Consider the following 18,082-nt stretch of genomic DNA (forward strand, 5'->3'; position numbering starts at 1 on the left):
AACACTGAACTTCATTTCCTGCCACTGCTTTACCTGGGCAGATTCCTGTAATTCTATTGATTTAGGCCCCAACCCAGCATAACATTTAAAAATGTCATTACATTAAACATTTGATTAATTTAATTTCAGCAAAATTAAATTAATTTCAGACTTTTGCAGCCTTAAAGCTGTATGCACACATAAAGGTTGGATAGGTTGCAATCTAACAGACGCACAACTTTTCAGGGAGAGAATACTTCTCCAGCCATCACTATTTTAAAATCTGAATGTTACATTGTTAAGTGTTGCAGTCCTCCACTAATCAAAATCCACAAGATCACTGTACAATTGCAGCCCTATCAATACATTCGGTCCCAGAAAACATTTGTTAAGAGCAAAAGCATTTTAACTGTTCATTTCCACATTTTACCAGGTCTGAAGGATCTTCAGATTTGTGCAAATGCTGTAACAGCCTGAAATCTTTCCTGGATTTCTGTATATGAAAACTATTTGCAACTATTGCAAATTTGTTCATAGCAGGTACTCCTGTCAGCAGCTGCCATTTTTTTCTCATCAACAACAACAGGCATATCTTGTGACTAGATGGATTTGCAATTGTCATTATGATACAATCTTTTCAAATTCTATCACAAGCCCCAAAGTCCATGCTCACAGCATCGCAGCATGTAGTCAGACACAGCAAGGGATGCGAAGAGCAGGACAAGGTGCACAGTGCTGGGGGATGCACAGCTTGCCCACGATCGCTGGGACCTTGGGGGCAGGGCTGGAAGGAGACCCCCATGTCCCAGCTGTCCCCCATGGCGCTGGTGCCTGCCCCACCCGCTCCCCTCGCCCCTTGGAAACACGCAGAGCACTACGGTTGCTGTTTGAAGAGGCGCTGCTGAGTGCAGGGTGCTGGCGGCAGCACCCTGGGCTCTGCTCCTGCTGCACAGCGCCTGCATGGGCTCAGTGCTTAGGCGAGGGGGCTCTGCTGCCCACCCAGCCAGGCTTCCTGCCCGGCAGCCAAAGCTGCTTGCAAAGGGGATGCGGGGGGGGTCAAGCATCTGGCAGCGAGCAGAAATGCAAAGTCCTTCTTTTTCGTCTACCATGACTGAAAATTATTCCCCATGTTCTGTAGCTAGAAACAGACTTTTTAAAGCAAAACACAAGACTAAACATCCTTCAAAAAAGGAAAGGAAAAGTAAACTGAGAAACTTCAGTAGCCAGGCACAGCACAGTTTACTTACTAAGACAAGAAACACAGGTGGAACTAAAGCAATGCAAACACAAACGTGGTAAAATTACTCCCTTGATGCTGGCACCAATTAAAGATTGAACCTTTCCAGCACCACTGTGCTATTTTTTGCAAGGTGGTGAACAAGCGAGATCAATCTATAGCTCCCGTCTTTGGGAGCATTTCTAATCCAGTTCTGCTTCACAGCTAGAAGATTTTGAAATTAGCTAGCACGTATGCAGAGATCTGAAACGAACAACCAGGTCCCTCTTTGCCTAAACTGCACAGAGATGGGAAAGCTGAGTGTAATTTAAGCAGTGTTAGCATTGTGTTGGTGGGTTCAGATCCCACTCACGGAGCTTGCTGTGTGGAGAGAGATCCATGCACACAGCATCACTGAAACCCACAGAACTGGTCAGAGCATGAAGTACCGTGCAGCATACAAAAGGGAAACAGGATCAGTTCCCAAGTGGCATCCAAATTCCCTCTTTCAGATCCAGGAACCCCCCCGGGTGGCTGCTTTCTCACAGCCTGGCAGGTGTTTGGTCTGACATTACTGACCCACACTCCCCACAACTGCATCCGATTTTGGCTCCAAGAGACAAATCTCCACAGCTTTTGTTTAAACATGCAGAGACTATGGGGTGCTTCAAAACCACATGCAGTTACAAGCGTGCAGCCTACTCCCATTTAAATGCAGATGCTTGAAGAATAATTATAAATTGATCAATCTCCATGTGAACCAGTAGCAGAAAGGAGTCCATATGTGCAGTGAAGACAGCAGAGCAGGGCAGGCAGTCCTAAGGACACTAAGCAAACTGCCTTTCAGCTTGCACATTTATAAATAATTTACTTCTATCCACCTGTGCCCAGAATAACAATTTGCTGCCTGGAATCTCCGAGCTGGTGCCGGAAGGCTGCTGGGGACTCGCTTTCCTGGGACCCTCTGGACCTGTTGGGGAGGGGTCTGGGTCTCCGGAGGAGCAGCTCCAGAGGGATCTGCCCCTAGTGGGAAGAGGCATGGAGAAACAAACGCAGGAGCATCCGTTCAGCTGATCACATTAGGTCTTCATGCTGCTGCTGCTTAGGTATCTGCCTATGCAGCCATCCATGCGTTTAGACAAATATATAGACAGAGTGTATGGATAGGTCTGGAAACGTCTGTAGCTGCGGAAGGCTGCAGAGCTCTTCCGTGAAGCAGACATAAAGGAGCGGCTCTGCTTCCCCGACCAGGGAGAGTGTTATGAAACACGAGTGTACCGACTGTGGCTGAGGATTCTGGCAGTGCAGCACTGAGGCTGCTCCAATCGTGCCTGTTGGCGCAGGAGGCCATGGAGCATTTCTCTCCCACCAGCCCCGGCACGGCGCAGGACCCCGGCACCCTGGCCCAGTGAGCCGCAGGGACGCCGGCGAGGGACCCCGGCGAGGGATCCCGGCGAGGGACCGTGACAGGCGGTGGTGAGCAGGGAGCATGTGCGGGCTGCGTGTTGGCTGGGTTAGTTACCGATATTAACAGCTGGAGGAGCAGAGTGCCACGCAGCCAGGCAGAGCACGGAGGGGTGCTCGGGGATTACGGCTCTGCGCGCTGGGCGCGGGAGGCAGGAGGAGGATTAGTGGGGAAGGGCAGCGGGAACAGGATTTATCAGCTTTCCAGATATGCATTACAGCTTTTTATAATATTTCACTGGATTGTCTAGGACTTTGCCTGGCTACAACCGGAGTTCCTCGATCATAAAAGAAACGTGAGTTTTTTCCTCTTTTTCTTACACAGTTGCATTATCTGTGTCTGCAAGCTGCTTGTCAGCTGGCCTTGACACAAGTAATAACCAGACAACTTTTTGCAGAGGAGGTATTAACATTCATCACAGTCTGAATGGCTGTTTGATTTATTAAATTTATCCACGGCATCTAAGTACACGAGGCTTAGCTGCATTATTTATAAAGATTGCAGTTTGCTCTCAAGATGCCCTTCTCTGGGCATCCACGAAACATTATACTGGAAAAGTAAGAATGGATAATGTGAGTGTGTGTTTGTGTCACATAGCCTGGTGAGGCAGGCTAGAATGCTCGGCTTTTCTAAACAATTTCTGAAGCATCACTGTGCTAAACAAATAGAGTAAAAAAATTTAGTAGGTGGATGCCACAGGAATTTGGATGTCGAGGGGTTTAAGAAAGACACTTAAATACCTATGATTTAGTTAAAGATCTGCATGTTATTATAATTCTAGTAGATTTCCTTGCACACAGGAAAAGATCTCATCCCTAGCTACTGTGGGCTGAGACAAAAATCAATATATGGTACCTATTTTACAACAGTACCTTGGAAAACTTCAGCCTACAGCTACAGCACCATATTGGAGTTTTTTGGAAATTGCAGATAAAGCATCATTTGCTGGGTGCTTGAGTTCTTAAATATCAAAGGGATGTACATTATGCATGAATGGTTTATTACTGATCAAAATACTTTCTAGGTTCAAGAATACTGTTTGCTGATAGGTCTCAGTTTATCGGTGAACTGCAGACTGCATGTTATCTTTTGAGTACACATCCCTCTGTGTACCGAATGCATACACACATACATACACACGTGTGTGCAAGCACACATATAGAGTGTAGGTATGTACATGTCTGCATCTTTTCCACACTGGCATGGAATAAGACCTCCTGATTATTACTTTCTCACTGAGCTAAGTAAAAAGTATTGGATTAATGGAACAAATACCATATCGCCATGGTGTGCTTTCTGTGACAAGCTGTCAGTGGAACACTTTCCAAGTCAGCACTCTGCCTCACAACACGCCTTCCTGGCCCAGCTGCCTCCCGCGGGCTCTTCTGCATCCCTCACCACAGGCGACTGTGTTCACCGACAAAATCACTGCCTAGATTCACACCTACTTGTGCTAGAAAATTGGTCTCAAAAAAGTGGAATATCTAGTGAAAGAGCTGCCGTCAACCAAATTTGAACAAGTCAGCACTGACTCTCCAGCCTCAGGCTGCAGCTCTGTTCTGTGGCATTGCCTTTCACTTCCAAAGCTGAATTATCCATCAACTGTAAAACACCTCCCATGTACAATATGCAGTGAGTATCATGTATATTTTTAACTTGTGTATTTTCAACTTGATTTGACTAGTTTATGGACTATAGAGTTTTTTCTCCATCTTTCTACTATCTCTGCATGAAGATATTTTTCTGCTGTATTTATCACAATGCATCATTATTTAACAGTTTTAACATGGTATCAGCACCAAAGATAACTTTGCAATCTAATTACATCTTGCAGCAAGCGCACTTGTAGCAAGCAGTAGTAAACCTGACAGAAAGCCCTCTCAGCTTGCAATGTTTCCACTACAGCATGTGGAGAAACTGTGGTGCTTCTACCTCATTTCTAGTTTGTTGGCAGACCTTATGTTGTGCTTCAAGTAATATTCAAAGCAGCACTGTCTCAGGAAATTGTTGCTCATGAGGGGGCTTGTGCGTGGAGTCAGCACAGATCAATCCTCCAGCAGGTAAAACTTCGTAAGTTGGAAGAAGCGCTCATTGTTTCTGAAAGCCCAGACAGCAAGGCCAGATCTCTTGGTAGGGAAGCTGGCATGACACACCAGAGCTTCAGTGGTCAGGGCAGGCTGAAGGTCCCTTCACTTATGTCTCATTGGCCACCTCATTACTGAAAATTCCTAGATTATAAGCTTCATTTTGATGGGAAGGGGGTGGAAAAGTCAGTTTCTAGAAATATTTGAAAGTGAAATTATTCTCCAAATCAAACTATCGGAGGTGACTTGGGAAGAGATGAGGAAGAAACCCTTTTACTGTATTTAAATACAAACCCTCAGCAAGTTCTGCAGCAGCAGAACTGACTGACGTGGTGTGTTTCACATGGAGCTTGATGCAGAATATACATGAGCAAATCATGGGCAGTAACTCATAGCCAGCTTTGCATGCCTGAGCTAGACATTCCTGCCTTGGAACAATGAAGAAAAGCAACCTGAGTTTTCCACTTGCCTTGCAGGAAGGGCAGGGGTGAGAAAACTGGAGAGCAATAGAACTGGTGTGAGCTGCGGCAGCTGGTGGAGCTCTGTGGCATGCTGCTGTGTGCGGCTTGAGTTGTGCCAGGGCTGTCTCCTGGTCCTGCCCGTGCAGGACGGCTATGCGCTGCTGGGACGGTGGCTGTGGTTCTTCCAGGGCCTGTGATAAAAGCTTCGTCTGCGGGTTTATCGGAAGAGCGCGGGGTGAATGTCTGCCCAGGGCCAGAATTGGAGGGTGTTTCTGCCTCTCCATCTGCAGCCAAATGCTCTGGGAAGGCCAGGTTGTTGGACTCTAGATGGGTCTCATTTGAGCATTGCATTGTAACTGCCAGAAAGGTCAATGATCAGGTTATATTCCACAGACCCTTTCTCATAGAAAAGTACACATTTAAGTTGGTTAAGGAAATTAATATTATACTAACCCTTCATTGAAAATTTCCTCTTTTTGGTGAAAGAACATCCTAGGAAAGGTGACAGAATTACAAAATCACCTCTTCTTTCCTTTGCATGAATTCCTAAATTACACTGTTAAGTTAGTGAGACAATTCTGCATGATGTTTTCTTAAGGAGCCAGAAAAACTAACAATGGACCTGAGCCAAAATTCATCAGCATCAACCTGTATCTTGATCTGAGTGGATTTGGGCTTAAGACAGTAAGAGTACCAGGACATATCTTCTAAACTTTTCTTTTAGCATGTCTGATTTCCACACAAATGTGGATCCACATTTTCATTTTTCTCTCTTTTTGCATGGTTTGGAAACTGGGATAATGTGGAATTCCTCTGTCGACTCCATTCAAGGTATGAGGGGAGAGCTCAGACAGCCCACCTTTGTAGTCTTTTTTTAACCCCTTTCCCAAAACTCAAGCAATGGCTCTGGCCACATATGAAAGTATGGCTGTGAGAAGCACTTGCTGTTGGCCATCTCAGGACCAACAGAGGCAGATACTCAGGGTTACTCAGGATGCTTTTAGCTATTTGAATAAAGGAACCGCAAATATTTGATAGGATCCTGACATTAATTTTGGGGCTTCCCAAGAGTTTTTCTTCCTACACGCATTCACACAGTATGACGTCGGCCTTGACTTTCCAAACAGCCTCAAGAAAATAGCACTGTGTATCCAAAAGAACGGCTGCAAGACACAATCCTCCGGCTAGATCCTAACCCACTACGTTTGTCCTCAAAGAAAGCTGCCAAAAGAAAGCAGAAAAGTGGAAGGGGGATGGATTTTTCTAAAAATAGTGTTCATGAGTCCAGTTCCCTTCAGTTTACAATAGAAAACACAGTCTTGCTTCCATGCCAAGAACTCTGAATTTGCAAAATCCTGCTGGTCTTTAGACAAATCAACTATTGATGAGCTGCAGCTGTCAATGCAGCATTGACTTAAGTTTCTGCACTGAGCAACCTATTAAGTGACAGTCCTCAACAGAGCAACTCTTCATCTGCAAGTCTAGGGCTGTTCTTCAGTGTCTTCAGCTTTTACTAGCTTTCACAGCATCACTGAAAGTATTCAGTCTTCTCTTAAAAATGCTGTAACTATTCCTTTAGCTAGGGGAGTAGAATTTTCAAGAACTTTACAATTTTTCTTCTATTTCTCTTTACAAATATATTAATGTAGCTGCCTAGTGTGACATCTTCCGTCACACTCTACGAGATCATTTTGGAAGTATGGCACTGACCTGCTTTTCATTATAGCAATTTTTTAGTGGTATTTATACATCTGGTATTATATATGTAACAAATGAAAAATAAGGATTAAAAGAAAACCAGCACTTCAAATTGGAAACACCTCAGGTCTGGTGTTTAGTCCTGTCAGCACACTTTGAGATGCAACGTACCAAGTTCACAGCCTGTGCTTTGGGATGTCTCAAGGCTGTGTATAACCTCATAGCATTATAAAGACACCAAGGGAAAGGCGTATTTCCAGCATGGCCTGAAATGATTAGCACACACAGACAACTCCCTTCTCTGCATCCTTCCCAAAAGAGCTCCCCACAGACACATCAGTGGTGCAGGTGTTCCCCTACCTGTTAACCACATTGTTTTTATGAGATATTGACAGAGCTCTAGAAAGATACTTTATCCTTTACCAGGCACAGTGGCTGTTCCCAGTGTCTAGAGCATGTTCAACCAAGGACCTTGCATCCTCTTGAAAATGGCCAGCTGCCTGCTGACAGACGTACTCAGAGCTAGGCACTACATGGCTGCCAGAGCTTGTTTCAGATGATACCACTAATTCAGAGGATAACACTAAAGTTCCCTCTGCCACCCCACTCTTCTGGGCAATGACAAGATCCCACAGGAGCAGGCTCTAAGCAACGTGGCCTGCAGGAAAGCTTCAGAAAAGCAAAGCAGCTTTTCTGTGGCTGCTGGTAGGACCATGCCTTGTTTGAGCATTGCAGCTTTGGGGAAAGCATCTCTTACAGCTGGCACCCAGCACCATGCGCTCCAAAGCCTGACAGCACCTGAATAAACAAATAACCCACCTGCAACAGTGCTCGGGAGCATTCCCCAGCACTGGGACAGCACTCTGAAATCTTGGCTACCAGCCAGCAAATCCACTGGTGATCAAGTCACAGCAGATTTAGAGGGATCTTTCTTTTAAGATGTTGGCTTTCCCAGAGATAGCAAGAAGAATCACAGCATTATCCATTTTAGGAAACTGATTGGAACAGGTTCCTATATTGAGATACTGGGATGTCAGGTAAAATGCATTTTTCAGCTCTACATTCAGTCCTGCTGGCATATATAGAGATCTTACAGAAAAAAAAACAAACCTCAAACTATTTTTTCTAATGACGTTTCCAGTCAAAAAATTTCAGGCACAAACAGCTAAAAATGCCATTCAAACAACTGAATGGTTATGAGTTCCCAATAGCTAAAAATTTACCTGTGACTAGTAAAGTGAAAAAATCCTTATTTCATAAAATAAGATCGCTCAGTGTTTTTCTGAGCCCCATCAAATCCTTGCCCTCAATAACCAGATAATTATCTATTTCATAAAAACATTGCCACCAGATGCACCACCATTTTAGTGGTGCAAGTGATCCTTTCCCTGCTGAAGGCACAGTACCCAGCTGATCTTCTGTACTACTGCTCACCATCTCCACAGCTGAGCCTCACCACTACTTATTATTTTCCTTTTTTTCCCGGTTGCAGCGTTAACCCTTTCATTGTTCTCTTCACCTAGAGGTCTTCTCTGCTGTTTAACAGTTCTCATTGCCCATCTCGAAGTCCTTTCAATTATCGTTTTATGATTTCACTAACTCGACTCTCAACTAATATGGTCCTAAAACCCCTTTGGCTTGAGAACTGATAAATAGGAACAGAAGACTCTACTTTTCTTCCATTTTCCTTTATTTATTTTAAGTGAAACATGTATGAAACAGATAAATGATACATTTACTATTACCAGATAGTAGTTCATATCTTCCTCACTCTTTCCTTTTTAATATCATCATCAAAAGTGATGCATTTCAATTCTTTTAGGCATACTTTGATGATATTGCAATATGCCATTTATGGAAAAAACAAATGACATTTTTTTTATGTCAACAGCATTCTCTGCTATTTCCCCAGTAAAAAGCAACATTTAATTTTTGAGTTGCACATTTGCAGCAGTTGCTGTGGGCGGAGAGTCTGCTTATTTATTTGGTTGGTTTTTACTACAACGTACTGTCATGGTAACTGTACTGAGGGCGAATGCATCTGGAGGTAATTTATATATGTCATATTGACTGCAGTAAAATTGGCTTGTATCATTTAAACTTTTTCAACCACTGGGCAAGGGAAAAGTTAGCCTTTTGAGACCCAGAAGCAGCTTTTCCTTAGTAAGTAAATAAATAAACAAACTAGGCAGAGCAACAGGAGCAATGCCAAATGTTTCTTGATGTTTGGATGCAGAGCTTGCTGCATATTTAAATTAGGTTTGCTATCTTGGGTAGTAACTCCAGTTCTGCTGATGCATGGCAGGTTTTCCATCCTGCTAATGTGGGAGGCAGCACATCGCACCCTTCACAGCCATTGCTTGGGCAGATGGTGGCCAGACCCACCTCCCCTGGCACCAGGAGGCATTGCCGTGTGCTGCCCAGAAAAGTGGCAGAGCCTCTTGTCTGGGGATGACACCACTTCCAGCTGCTCCCCACTACCTCACCACAAACATGAAGGAACTTTTCTGAAATTTGCTGAAAGATGCATGCAGTAGCACTAAAAGGGACTAAACTGGGCCGGTGATGCAGTTTCAAGTATAATGTGCCCGACCATGGCTACACGGCTTCGATGCTCCTTCTCCAGCCAAGCTGCCACTCTCGGCATGGCAGACTGGCAATGCCTGAAGGGTCCCAGACACCGCAGCACCTTCCAATGCAAATGACTGGGGAGCACTTGAGAGCTTTGCTCACTTTGTGAGCAAATCAAAACAGCTACGAAACCCTGAATTACAGTTGGATAAAGATGACTGCAAGTCTTACAAATTTATCTAGCCTCATCTTGCTACCAGGCGGGAAAGAAAAAAAAAATCTTAAACCTTTTGAAAACCTATGTGATTGCTGCCGCTATCATCGCACCTACGAGGGTTTGCAGCAGCATTTTATTAAGAGCCATACCTTTGCATTATAGATGACAGCTCAAACAGTGTGCTGTCTGCTCAGGTGCCAAAGCATGCAGCTGCCTCCTCCATTGGCCAAGCCTTCCTCAAAATACTGTATGCTGTAAGGAGCACAGTAATTTCCCAGTTAGAATCTCAAATGGCTAATACATGCACACATCTTTCTTTTCAATTAGACAGCCTCTTTTGGGAATAGCTCAAGTTTTCAGTAGCCCCATGTTAGGAGCAACTAGTGTATCAAATCATACCTATGCTGACAGACAGTATTTCTTCAGATAAATTAGCACAGTAACAATCAGCAGTATCTAATTATGGCTAATTTCCTGTTCATCTGCCTAGGTACTTCTGACACTTTACTGTAATTCTTGAGCACTCACAACGTTGATCAGAGATTTTCAGTAATTTAACTTTAAGGGTCAGCTCTTTAGCTACTGTAAATCAATGCATTTTCTTTGGCTTTGGAGCTGATCAGAAGCGGGGGGTGGGTGTCAACTTCCACGGTAGAGAAAGTGGTCTTAATTTACTACAACATGCTATGGCCTTGAAGCCCTTTGCACCTGCTCACTCCTCCGAGTTCTTGGAGAAAGCGTAGCAATAAACACATAGAATATTTCTGGATATTACTCAGCCCTATACAATTGAGACCATGACACATGAACTTTAACAAAAAAACATTCTAAAAGCCACCTAAATCCGGTCCTCCAGACCACCCATCTTGTAAGATTAGAAAACGGGGACTCCTGCCTTGAGCCAACCCCATTTAGCAACGGAGGCTGAAAGGTCACACAAAAAGAATTCAGGCTCCATTGACAAAAGATGCAGCTGAGCTTTAATATATTTTTGGCCTGCAAGTTTTTGAGCTTTGTTTTTGATTTCTGCTTAAGATAGAAAGACGTTCCACAACTAAATGACAAAGGGAATGGATGGAGACTTAATTGGCAACATCTATTTAAGAAAAAGGCATAAGTGAACATCCACAATACTTTAAATCAGATACCAAAACAAGAAGTACAGTGAAGGGACGTTTCTGTGCCAGGACTGTGGATTTCAGCAGTGTGCCCCAATTACAAGTTAAGCAAAAGCCATAATATTTTCTTTTCTGGAAAACACTGCATCTTTTCTCAACACTTGCCTGACTCCACAGAGAAGTGATTGACTGGGAAAACAGGATCTTATGGGGAGATGCCAGCTTTTATTTGCTGCGGGAGGTTAAAGGTTCCCTAGAGCACAAAGGAGCTTTTCTTGCCCAGACAACCCCATCATGGTATACACCAGCACAACTAAAGCCTGCAAAGCTCAGAAGCAGTCAAGAGATATCTGGTGAAACCTGAAATTATTTTTTTTCCAAACATTCACTAGTTTTTATCCATGGCATCCACACCTCAATATTTGGCAACAGAAATCTACTAAAAAAATAGCAGGATCTCTAGTTTCTTTTAAACAACATGCACAGCAACTCACAAAGCTCTGTAAGTACACAATCATCAAATATCCTTCCAGCATAAAGCCTGGCTTTATTGCGCTGCAAAGAGATTAATAATCTTATCTATTGTGAATTGATGCAATCTTTTTTTTCCCACACACACCCACACTGCTGTTTCCTTCTGATCTGCATTTGTAGCTTAGCTACTGTCTAGTTGAAAGGAAGGAATCTGATAATACCTTCCTAAAAAGATGCCTATACTGTGGCTGTCTGTTCCAGGCAGTGACAAAGAATGGAGATGTCAGCTATTGACAAAAGAAAATAAAGAACTTTTTTCCCAAACATCCCAAGAGAAATAACCTCATCATAAAGGTATTTCTTTTTCACTCCAAGTTAAAAGAGAGAAGGGGAAAAAAAAAAAAGTAAGGCTGAAGATCTGAAACTAGCTTCTGCTTAATCGATCATTCTTGTTGGATTCTAGTTTTTGAAGTGCGTAATTATAAACAACAGATGGAGAAAAGCTGAGCTAAAAAAAAAGGAGGGGGGTGGGGAATAGTCACCCTGATGATGGGTATTTTCTATTTGGATGTGAACCAACCTTGCCCCTTGGTATTTCAGGTTTCAGCATCGTCTGTCAAGCAGCTCAGCAGAGCACAACAATGGCATCACCCTGGGTGCGCGTGGGGCCCCTCGGCCAGGCAGGCGCCTGAGGCCGGCAGCAGTGCCGCGCCAGGCTGCTCGTCTGCCACAGCCATCCGGCAAGAAGGCTTTTCAGCAGGAGAAGGCACCGAAGTGATGGGCTGAACTTATGGGAGGAACCAGTGTCCAGCCAGACGGAGATTCAGGGGCCTGTCAGGAGGCGTGAAGGGCCCAGTTTCAAAAAGGGCATGGCCAAAGCTTTCTTCAGGCTACAGAAGTTTCTCCGTCGGACCCAGTTTTTGCTCTTCTTCCTCACAGCAGCTTACCTGATGGCTGGCAGCCTCCTGCTGCTACAGCGGACCCATTTGGTTATCCAGCAAGGTTCGCGTGGGACCTCCACTAACCAGGCCCTGCCAGTGCTGGATGGGATGGCTGGGGTAGGGATTGTAGACCCCAGGATGCTGCAAAACCCCCGCCCCGGTCCCAGGCTGCTGGTGGGCATGGACGCTTTGCAGGAGCCAGCCCTGGACCAGCGGCACAGCCCACGGTGGCTCGTGACCCGCAACTCGGAGCTCAGGCAGCTGAGAAGAAGGTGGTTTCACAGGTTCATCAGCGATCAGGAGCCCATGCAAACAGCAGGATTTAAAGCAATGAAGCGCACTGCTGAACACAAAGGTAAGGGAAGTACCCCTGCCCTGTCTTCTGGCATGTGTATAAACTGCACGTTCCCCTAGGACTGTCCCAGGTAGAGATGGGCGAGCACCACAGTGCCCCTGCAGCAATGTCTTCCTCCTGGCTCATCACCACTTTCAAACCAGTTCTTAAGCGTATCCACAGGCCAAAGTATGGTCCTGATGTCCCTGGTCATGCTGAGCTGTAACTTCCTCCAAAAAGTATTTGTATTGATTGAGTGGAAGCCCAGTGAAATATGCTTCCCTAATTTATATTATTTTCTCTTCAAGCATGCAGAATTGAACGCTGTTTAGCTGATTTTCTTTCTCAGAATGGGAAACACTTTAAAAGTGGATTTCATTAAATTAACTACCCAAAACCACGCAACACCTTAAGTCTAGAAGTGCTTCCTCACTGCTAAAGCTTTCTAGCATATACCAAATTCTGTTATTGCAAACACACTCACTGTTCCTGACCTACCCCCTGTGACCACCTCTGCAAACACATTGTCCTTAGGGGGACAAGATGTGGGCCATACAACCCTTCTGAACTGGAGACATGCTCCCAGTGTTTGGCAGATTTGCTGGAAATTTGCAACAGGCCAAGGGGAACACAAGGGGAATTCACGCCGCTGAACAGGTGTAGTGCATCAGTGGCCAGAGCACTGGGTACAAAACTCTGCATTTTCCAATCCAAATGGAAAGCCACTCAGGTTTGACAGAAAAGTGAGTTCACTTCATTCTAAGCCTGATTGTGCTGCCCCAAGCACTGCTGATAAATACATGCATGGACTGCTTTGGTTTGTTCAGTAGGAAAGATTTTAATAAACTATTATTTGGAGCAGGCAAAGCAGCAGAACAGGAGTCTGTAGATATTCACATTTCCTGCATGGCTTTACACCCTCATGACCCTCCAGAGAGCTGCATCACCCCAGGCGAGTCTGGGACTGCATCCCCTCACTGGACCCACGATGCTCTCCGGAGAGGTCCACAGAGCTGGATGCCCACAGCGCTGAGCTGTTACACAGCTGAGCAGCTCACCACGCAATGGGGAGCTGGAGCCCCAGCTCTGCAGTCACCTCTGACGGCTGAGCATCCCCCCAGGGAGCAGACAATCCCCCCATGAGGAACCCAACACAGAAAGCATCAGGATTCAAGCTAGCTGACTGACCATGCTCTCAAACCTGCAGCATCAAATTACGAGTTTGCAAACTTTCATCCTTTGCCTTTTGGAACTAGTTGTTCTTGGGGATGTTTCACCGACAATAAAAAAGGAGTGGGATCTGGATGACTAGACACCACGTAACTAAACTGCTCCTTAGTTTGTTGAATAAATTTACCCAAACAAAGGGGCACCTTCTGCAAAAAACCCACAAAATGGGTGCCACCTCATGACTCCTACTGACTGACTTGTCAGAAATGGGAACAAGAAGGTGATAGTGATGGTGTATGGGAGATGAGTCACACAACGTGAGCCAGGCAAACTGTAACCACTGGAGTTACCTGAAACATCGATCTGGAGCTTCCATGAGTGCTCCACCGGTGCTTCGTAACATCCCATTTGTAGCAGGTTTTGGTGGCAGAGAGGAGAGGCTGCAAAGTGCAGATGTCTCCCAGAGAACCCTACTGCACTTTGTGATGTGCCCCGAGCACAAAGCCTGGGAGCTCAGAGCCTAACAACAGCCCCTGGAACAGCACAAAACATGAGGTTACAACTGCTCCATCCCATGCATCAGTGACCAAACCTGGCGCAGGGCAGCAGAAAACTTTGGGGAGGGGCTCTGTCCCCATCCCTGTCCCCACTGGGAAGGGCAGGATGCAGACACCATCGGCTCTCTGCGGGAGGAAGATGCGCCTTCACCTTCAGCAAATATACATCTTTTGCTGACTTTAGTCACCATCCACTTTAAATAAGCTCTTCATGGATAGTTGCAGAACAGAATCACATGAACCCTGCAGGCTACCACTTCTGTATGTGTACCTCATTAAAAAAGTATTTAATATTTACAAAATATTACTTTTTCACACTTTTGCAAGCAGCAGGCACCCTGGTCTCTGCTGTGCAGTAGCAGCTGATGATTTAACAAGGAGGGGTCCAGGCAGGGTGCTACCTGGGCAAGCCTGCTGTTCCATGTTGGGAGATTTGAGGGGGCCAGGGAGGACAGCAAGTGATAAAATAATACCGGGTACATTACGTTCCCTTGCTCTGGATACCCTGTGATTTTGTACTTCCATGCTGCACATGCTCTGGCAGCACAGATAGTTTCAGTGGGTTCAACGAAGAAAGCCTGGCTGGCTGAGCTCGGTGAGCGCCCACAAGCCCTCTGGCTTTGCCTCTTCCCCAGTCCTGACCGTGTAAAGACAGCACGGCAGATTCTCTGTCCATGGACTGTAGCTGCTGGGGCTGCTCTAGTCCCTGCTGTGTTTGGTGACTTTCTTTTCCCCCCAATGAACAAAAGAATAGAGAAAGAGTAGAGAAACTTGATGAGTCTTTATAAGCTACTCTAATATCAGCCAGAGTTTGAACCTGTTCTTTAAAAACTTCAGTTAAAACCAAAAAGATTAGTTTTGAAATTTATTGATAGAGTTAGTTGAGACTAGCGCCTTGTTCAGGTTCTGACTGCTGGCTGAGAGGAGCCAGAAGGACTATTTACTGCTGCACCCCACTGAATTATGCTGACTGAAATATGCATCATTTCAATATCTGACTGAGCATGAAGTGACATTATTAATAACAGTACTGTTAACAAGCACTGGACTGGAATGTTTTTGGAAATTATCAATTAAAAATTTCACTACCTATGTAGAGCATGTCTTCTTCCCACCTCCCCCCCCCCCCCCCCCCCTTCTCATAGTAAACTTACAGGCTAGTCATCTCATTATGAATCCCTTCCAAGATATAATGAATTCCTCTGTTGCTGTAATGCTTGTTAAAGTTTCAGCATTGCCCTGTGGTTCCCGCTCAGTAAAGCGTCACATTACCTCATCACAGAGGCTGTGTTTGTGCCTTCCTCACCAGTGCCATCCTAATAATGCCCAACATGCCTCCTGACACAGCACGGCCGCTCTGCCCCTGCTCAGGCAAGGGATTGTGAGCCAGCCGTCACCAGGCTTCCCAGGGCAGACCCTTAACCTGAGGCAAAAATGATGGCATCTGCTCCAGCATACTGTGAACACCTCCCACTCCCACCCCTGCCCCACCTCGCCTTGCTCTGTGTCCACACAGGATCACGCAGCCTTGGGTAAGAGAATTCAAGTTGTGGTGGGGTTTTTTTGGTTTTTTTTGTTTTTTTTTTTCCTTAGCTCCACTTCAAGCTATCTTGCCTGCTTACATGGCAAGTGGCTCAGGGTAGGGACCACACCTTGTCCTGCCAGGAAGACCGGCAAATACTTCTAGCTCTACAAATAAAACCAGGAATTTGTTATGTAAAAAATGAAGAATTTCTGTTATGAAGGCTTTCAGCAGATGGGGTGTTTCATATCATTTCCCCTGGCCTGGTTATGCCATTGCACAGGATGCAGAGGTGGCAGGGACTGGCTTGCTGACATGACTTTCCACTCTAAGATCACAGAGTCTCTCCGTGACTCATTCACAGGAGGATGTGAATGAGATATTACGCCTGCCGGCTGGCAGCAGTGGCGGGGGAAGCAGGAAGGAGCGGGGATGCTGCCCGTGTTGGCTGGCCTGCCCACACCCCCCAGCTTGGGCTCTTTGGCCCCACACACTGAGTCTTCTGCTGCTGCTGGTTTGAACCGAAGTACCCAAATCAAAAGTCTCCAGTAAAATGCAGAACATCCTTATTGCAGGTGTGTGGCTCCCATCTCGTTAACAGCATGCTGTGGGTGTATATTCACATCCTGTGAATTTTCTAATTGCATGTTTGCAAATTACCAGTGTGCAGGTCTTTGGATCTACTGTTGTGTTTGTAATATTTAAATGTTTGATTTATTATTCCTATCTGCAGAATCTCTGTTAGTGGCCTGAACTTTCTTTTTCTTTGGATTATTTTACTGTTAGTATAATGCCTTTCAGTTTCATTTTTTATTATATATTCTCTTCCTGTCCACAGCTCACGTTATTTAATTTCCCTGTGTTATCATCTCAATACTGCTACTTCTAAAATCAAATTTCCTTTTTTCCTTCATATTTTAATGATAAAATGTACTTATATACACACAATTACTTTATAATAGTGGGACTACAAATCATCCTTCTAATCGTATATTAAAAAATGGGCTGGATTTTTGCAGTATTCTGTTCATGACAACAAAAAGGAGGGTTAACATAGGATGCATTCTAAGAGAAATATTTATCTTTCATATGCTAAATAAAGGAAGACATATTTTAAGAGACTCATTTGCACTGCAGAGAAAGAGATCGTTCAATCCGATAGCTAGACAGGGCTGCCTAGTTAAGACTGAAGTTATCTTTCCATTATAGCTTTAATATAACTCTATGTACCCAAAGAAAATTGATTTTCTTAATATTTTTTTTGCACCATCTTATTATCAACTAGAGATTTTCAAGAAAACAAGCTGTCTCAAAGTTCATACAATTTTTGAAGACTACCTTCTCCTTTACTTTAGCAACGCGCCACGCTTTGTCACCGAAGGGCAGGAGCGGAGCAGGCAGCAGCTGCCTGCAGGAACTGTGGCTCCAGGGTGGTTGCAGACTCTGGATCTGCAAAAGCAAGCCTGCTTAAAGTAACCCAGGCGAGGAAGAAGTCCCTTCTGCTCATTTCCATTGGGCATTTGAGCTCCCCCCTTCAATAACACCTACCATGGTTCAGTACCAGTGGACAGGTCTGCAGAGCAGGCAGGACTCCAGACAGCTTGTGCCACTTTTGCCACTGGATTGCCGCTGAATGTTTTCCCCCCCCTCTCCCCCATCTCCATCCCATGCACATTGCCTAACTCTGGTCTTGCATGTACACAGGCACCTACATGGGATGCTTCAGTGATGACTCGAGGGAGAGGACACTGAAGGGAGCTGTGTTTTATGACTTAAGAAAAATGACAGTATCTCACTGTCAGGAAGCTTGCGCTGAGAGGTGAGTGGTATTTTTTCACTGCAAGTTTTCTCTTTTCTGACACTATGTGGAACTGAATTTGAAATGGGAAAAACATGCATATGTTAAACACATAGCATCTGTGAAAACTGTGATTATCTCATACCTTCAGGCGTGGCGTAGCTCTGCTACTTTGCTTAAAGTAGACTATCTCACTGCTGCCTATTCTCTTTTATTATGGCATGTATTATATAATACAATATATTTTCTGTTGTACTGGTCAAAAGTTACTGGTTTGTTAGATAGTCTTTGTTATATATTGCCCTGTAACCGAAATCTTTCATAATACTGGAAAAACTATGAACAAACTAACACTCCCAGGAACAGGAGAGAGCAAGATGACCAGGTGCACAGGAAGGAGTGGAGCCATTCCCAGCACAGGCTGGGGAGCTGCCAGTCATCAGGGAACAGGCAGGCACAGTTCCTGCCACCGCTCCG

General features: G+C 44.9%; 1 protein-coding gene across 2 annotated transcripts in view; it reads left to right on the forward strand.

Annotated features, from left to right (window-relative positions):
- Positions 1–2,177: 2,177 nt before the first annotated feature.
- Positions 2,178–18,082, forward strand: part of WSCD1 (WSC domain containing 1) — a 33,081-nt gene continuing 17,176 nt past the window's right edge. The window contains exons 1-4 of one of the 2 annotated variants that reach the window (XM_040578838.1): positions 2,178–2,671; positions 2,911–2,955; positions 11,884–12,579; positions 17,512–17,626. In XM_040578838.1, coding sequence (XP_040434772.1) covers positions 12,153–12,579; positions 17,512–17,626 — 542 coding nt within the window. In that variant the 5' untranslated portion in view covers positions 2,178–2,671; positions 2,911–2,955; positions 11,884–12,152. The remainder of the gene's footprint in view (positions 2,672–2,910; positions 2,956–11,883; positions 12,580–17,511; positions 17,627–18,082) is intronic. The other variant, XM_040578840.1, reaches the window with a different exon arrangement.

The sequence above is a fragment of the Falco naumanni genome, chromosome 1 (genome assembly GCF_017639655.2).
Source record: "Falco naumanni isolate bFalNau1 chromosome 1, bFalNau1.pat, whole genome shotgun sequence".
Taxonomy (NCBI): Eukaryota; Metazoa; Chordata; class Aves; order Falconiformes; family Falconidae; genus Falco; species Falco naumanni.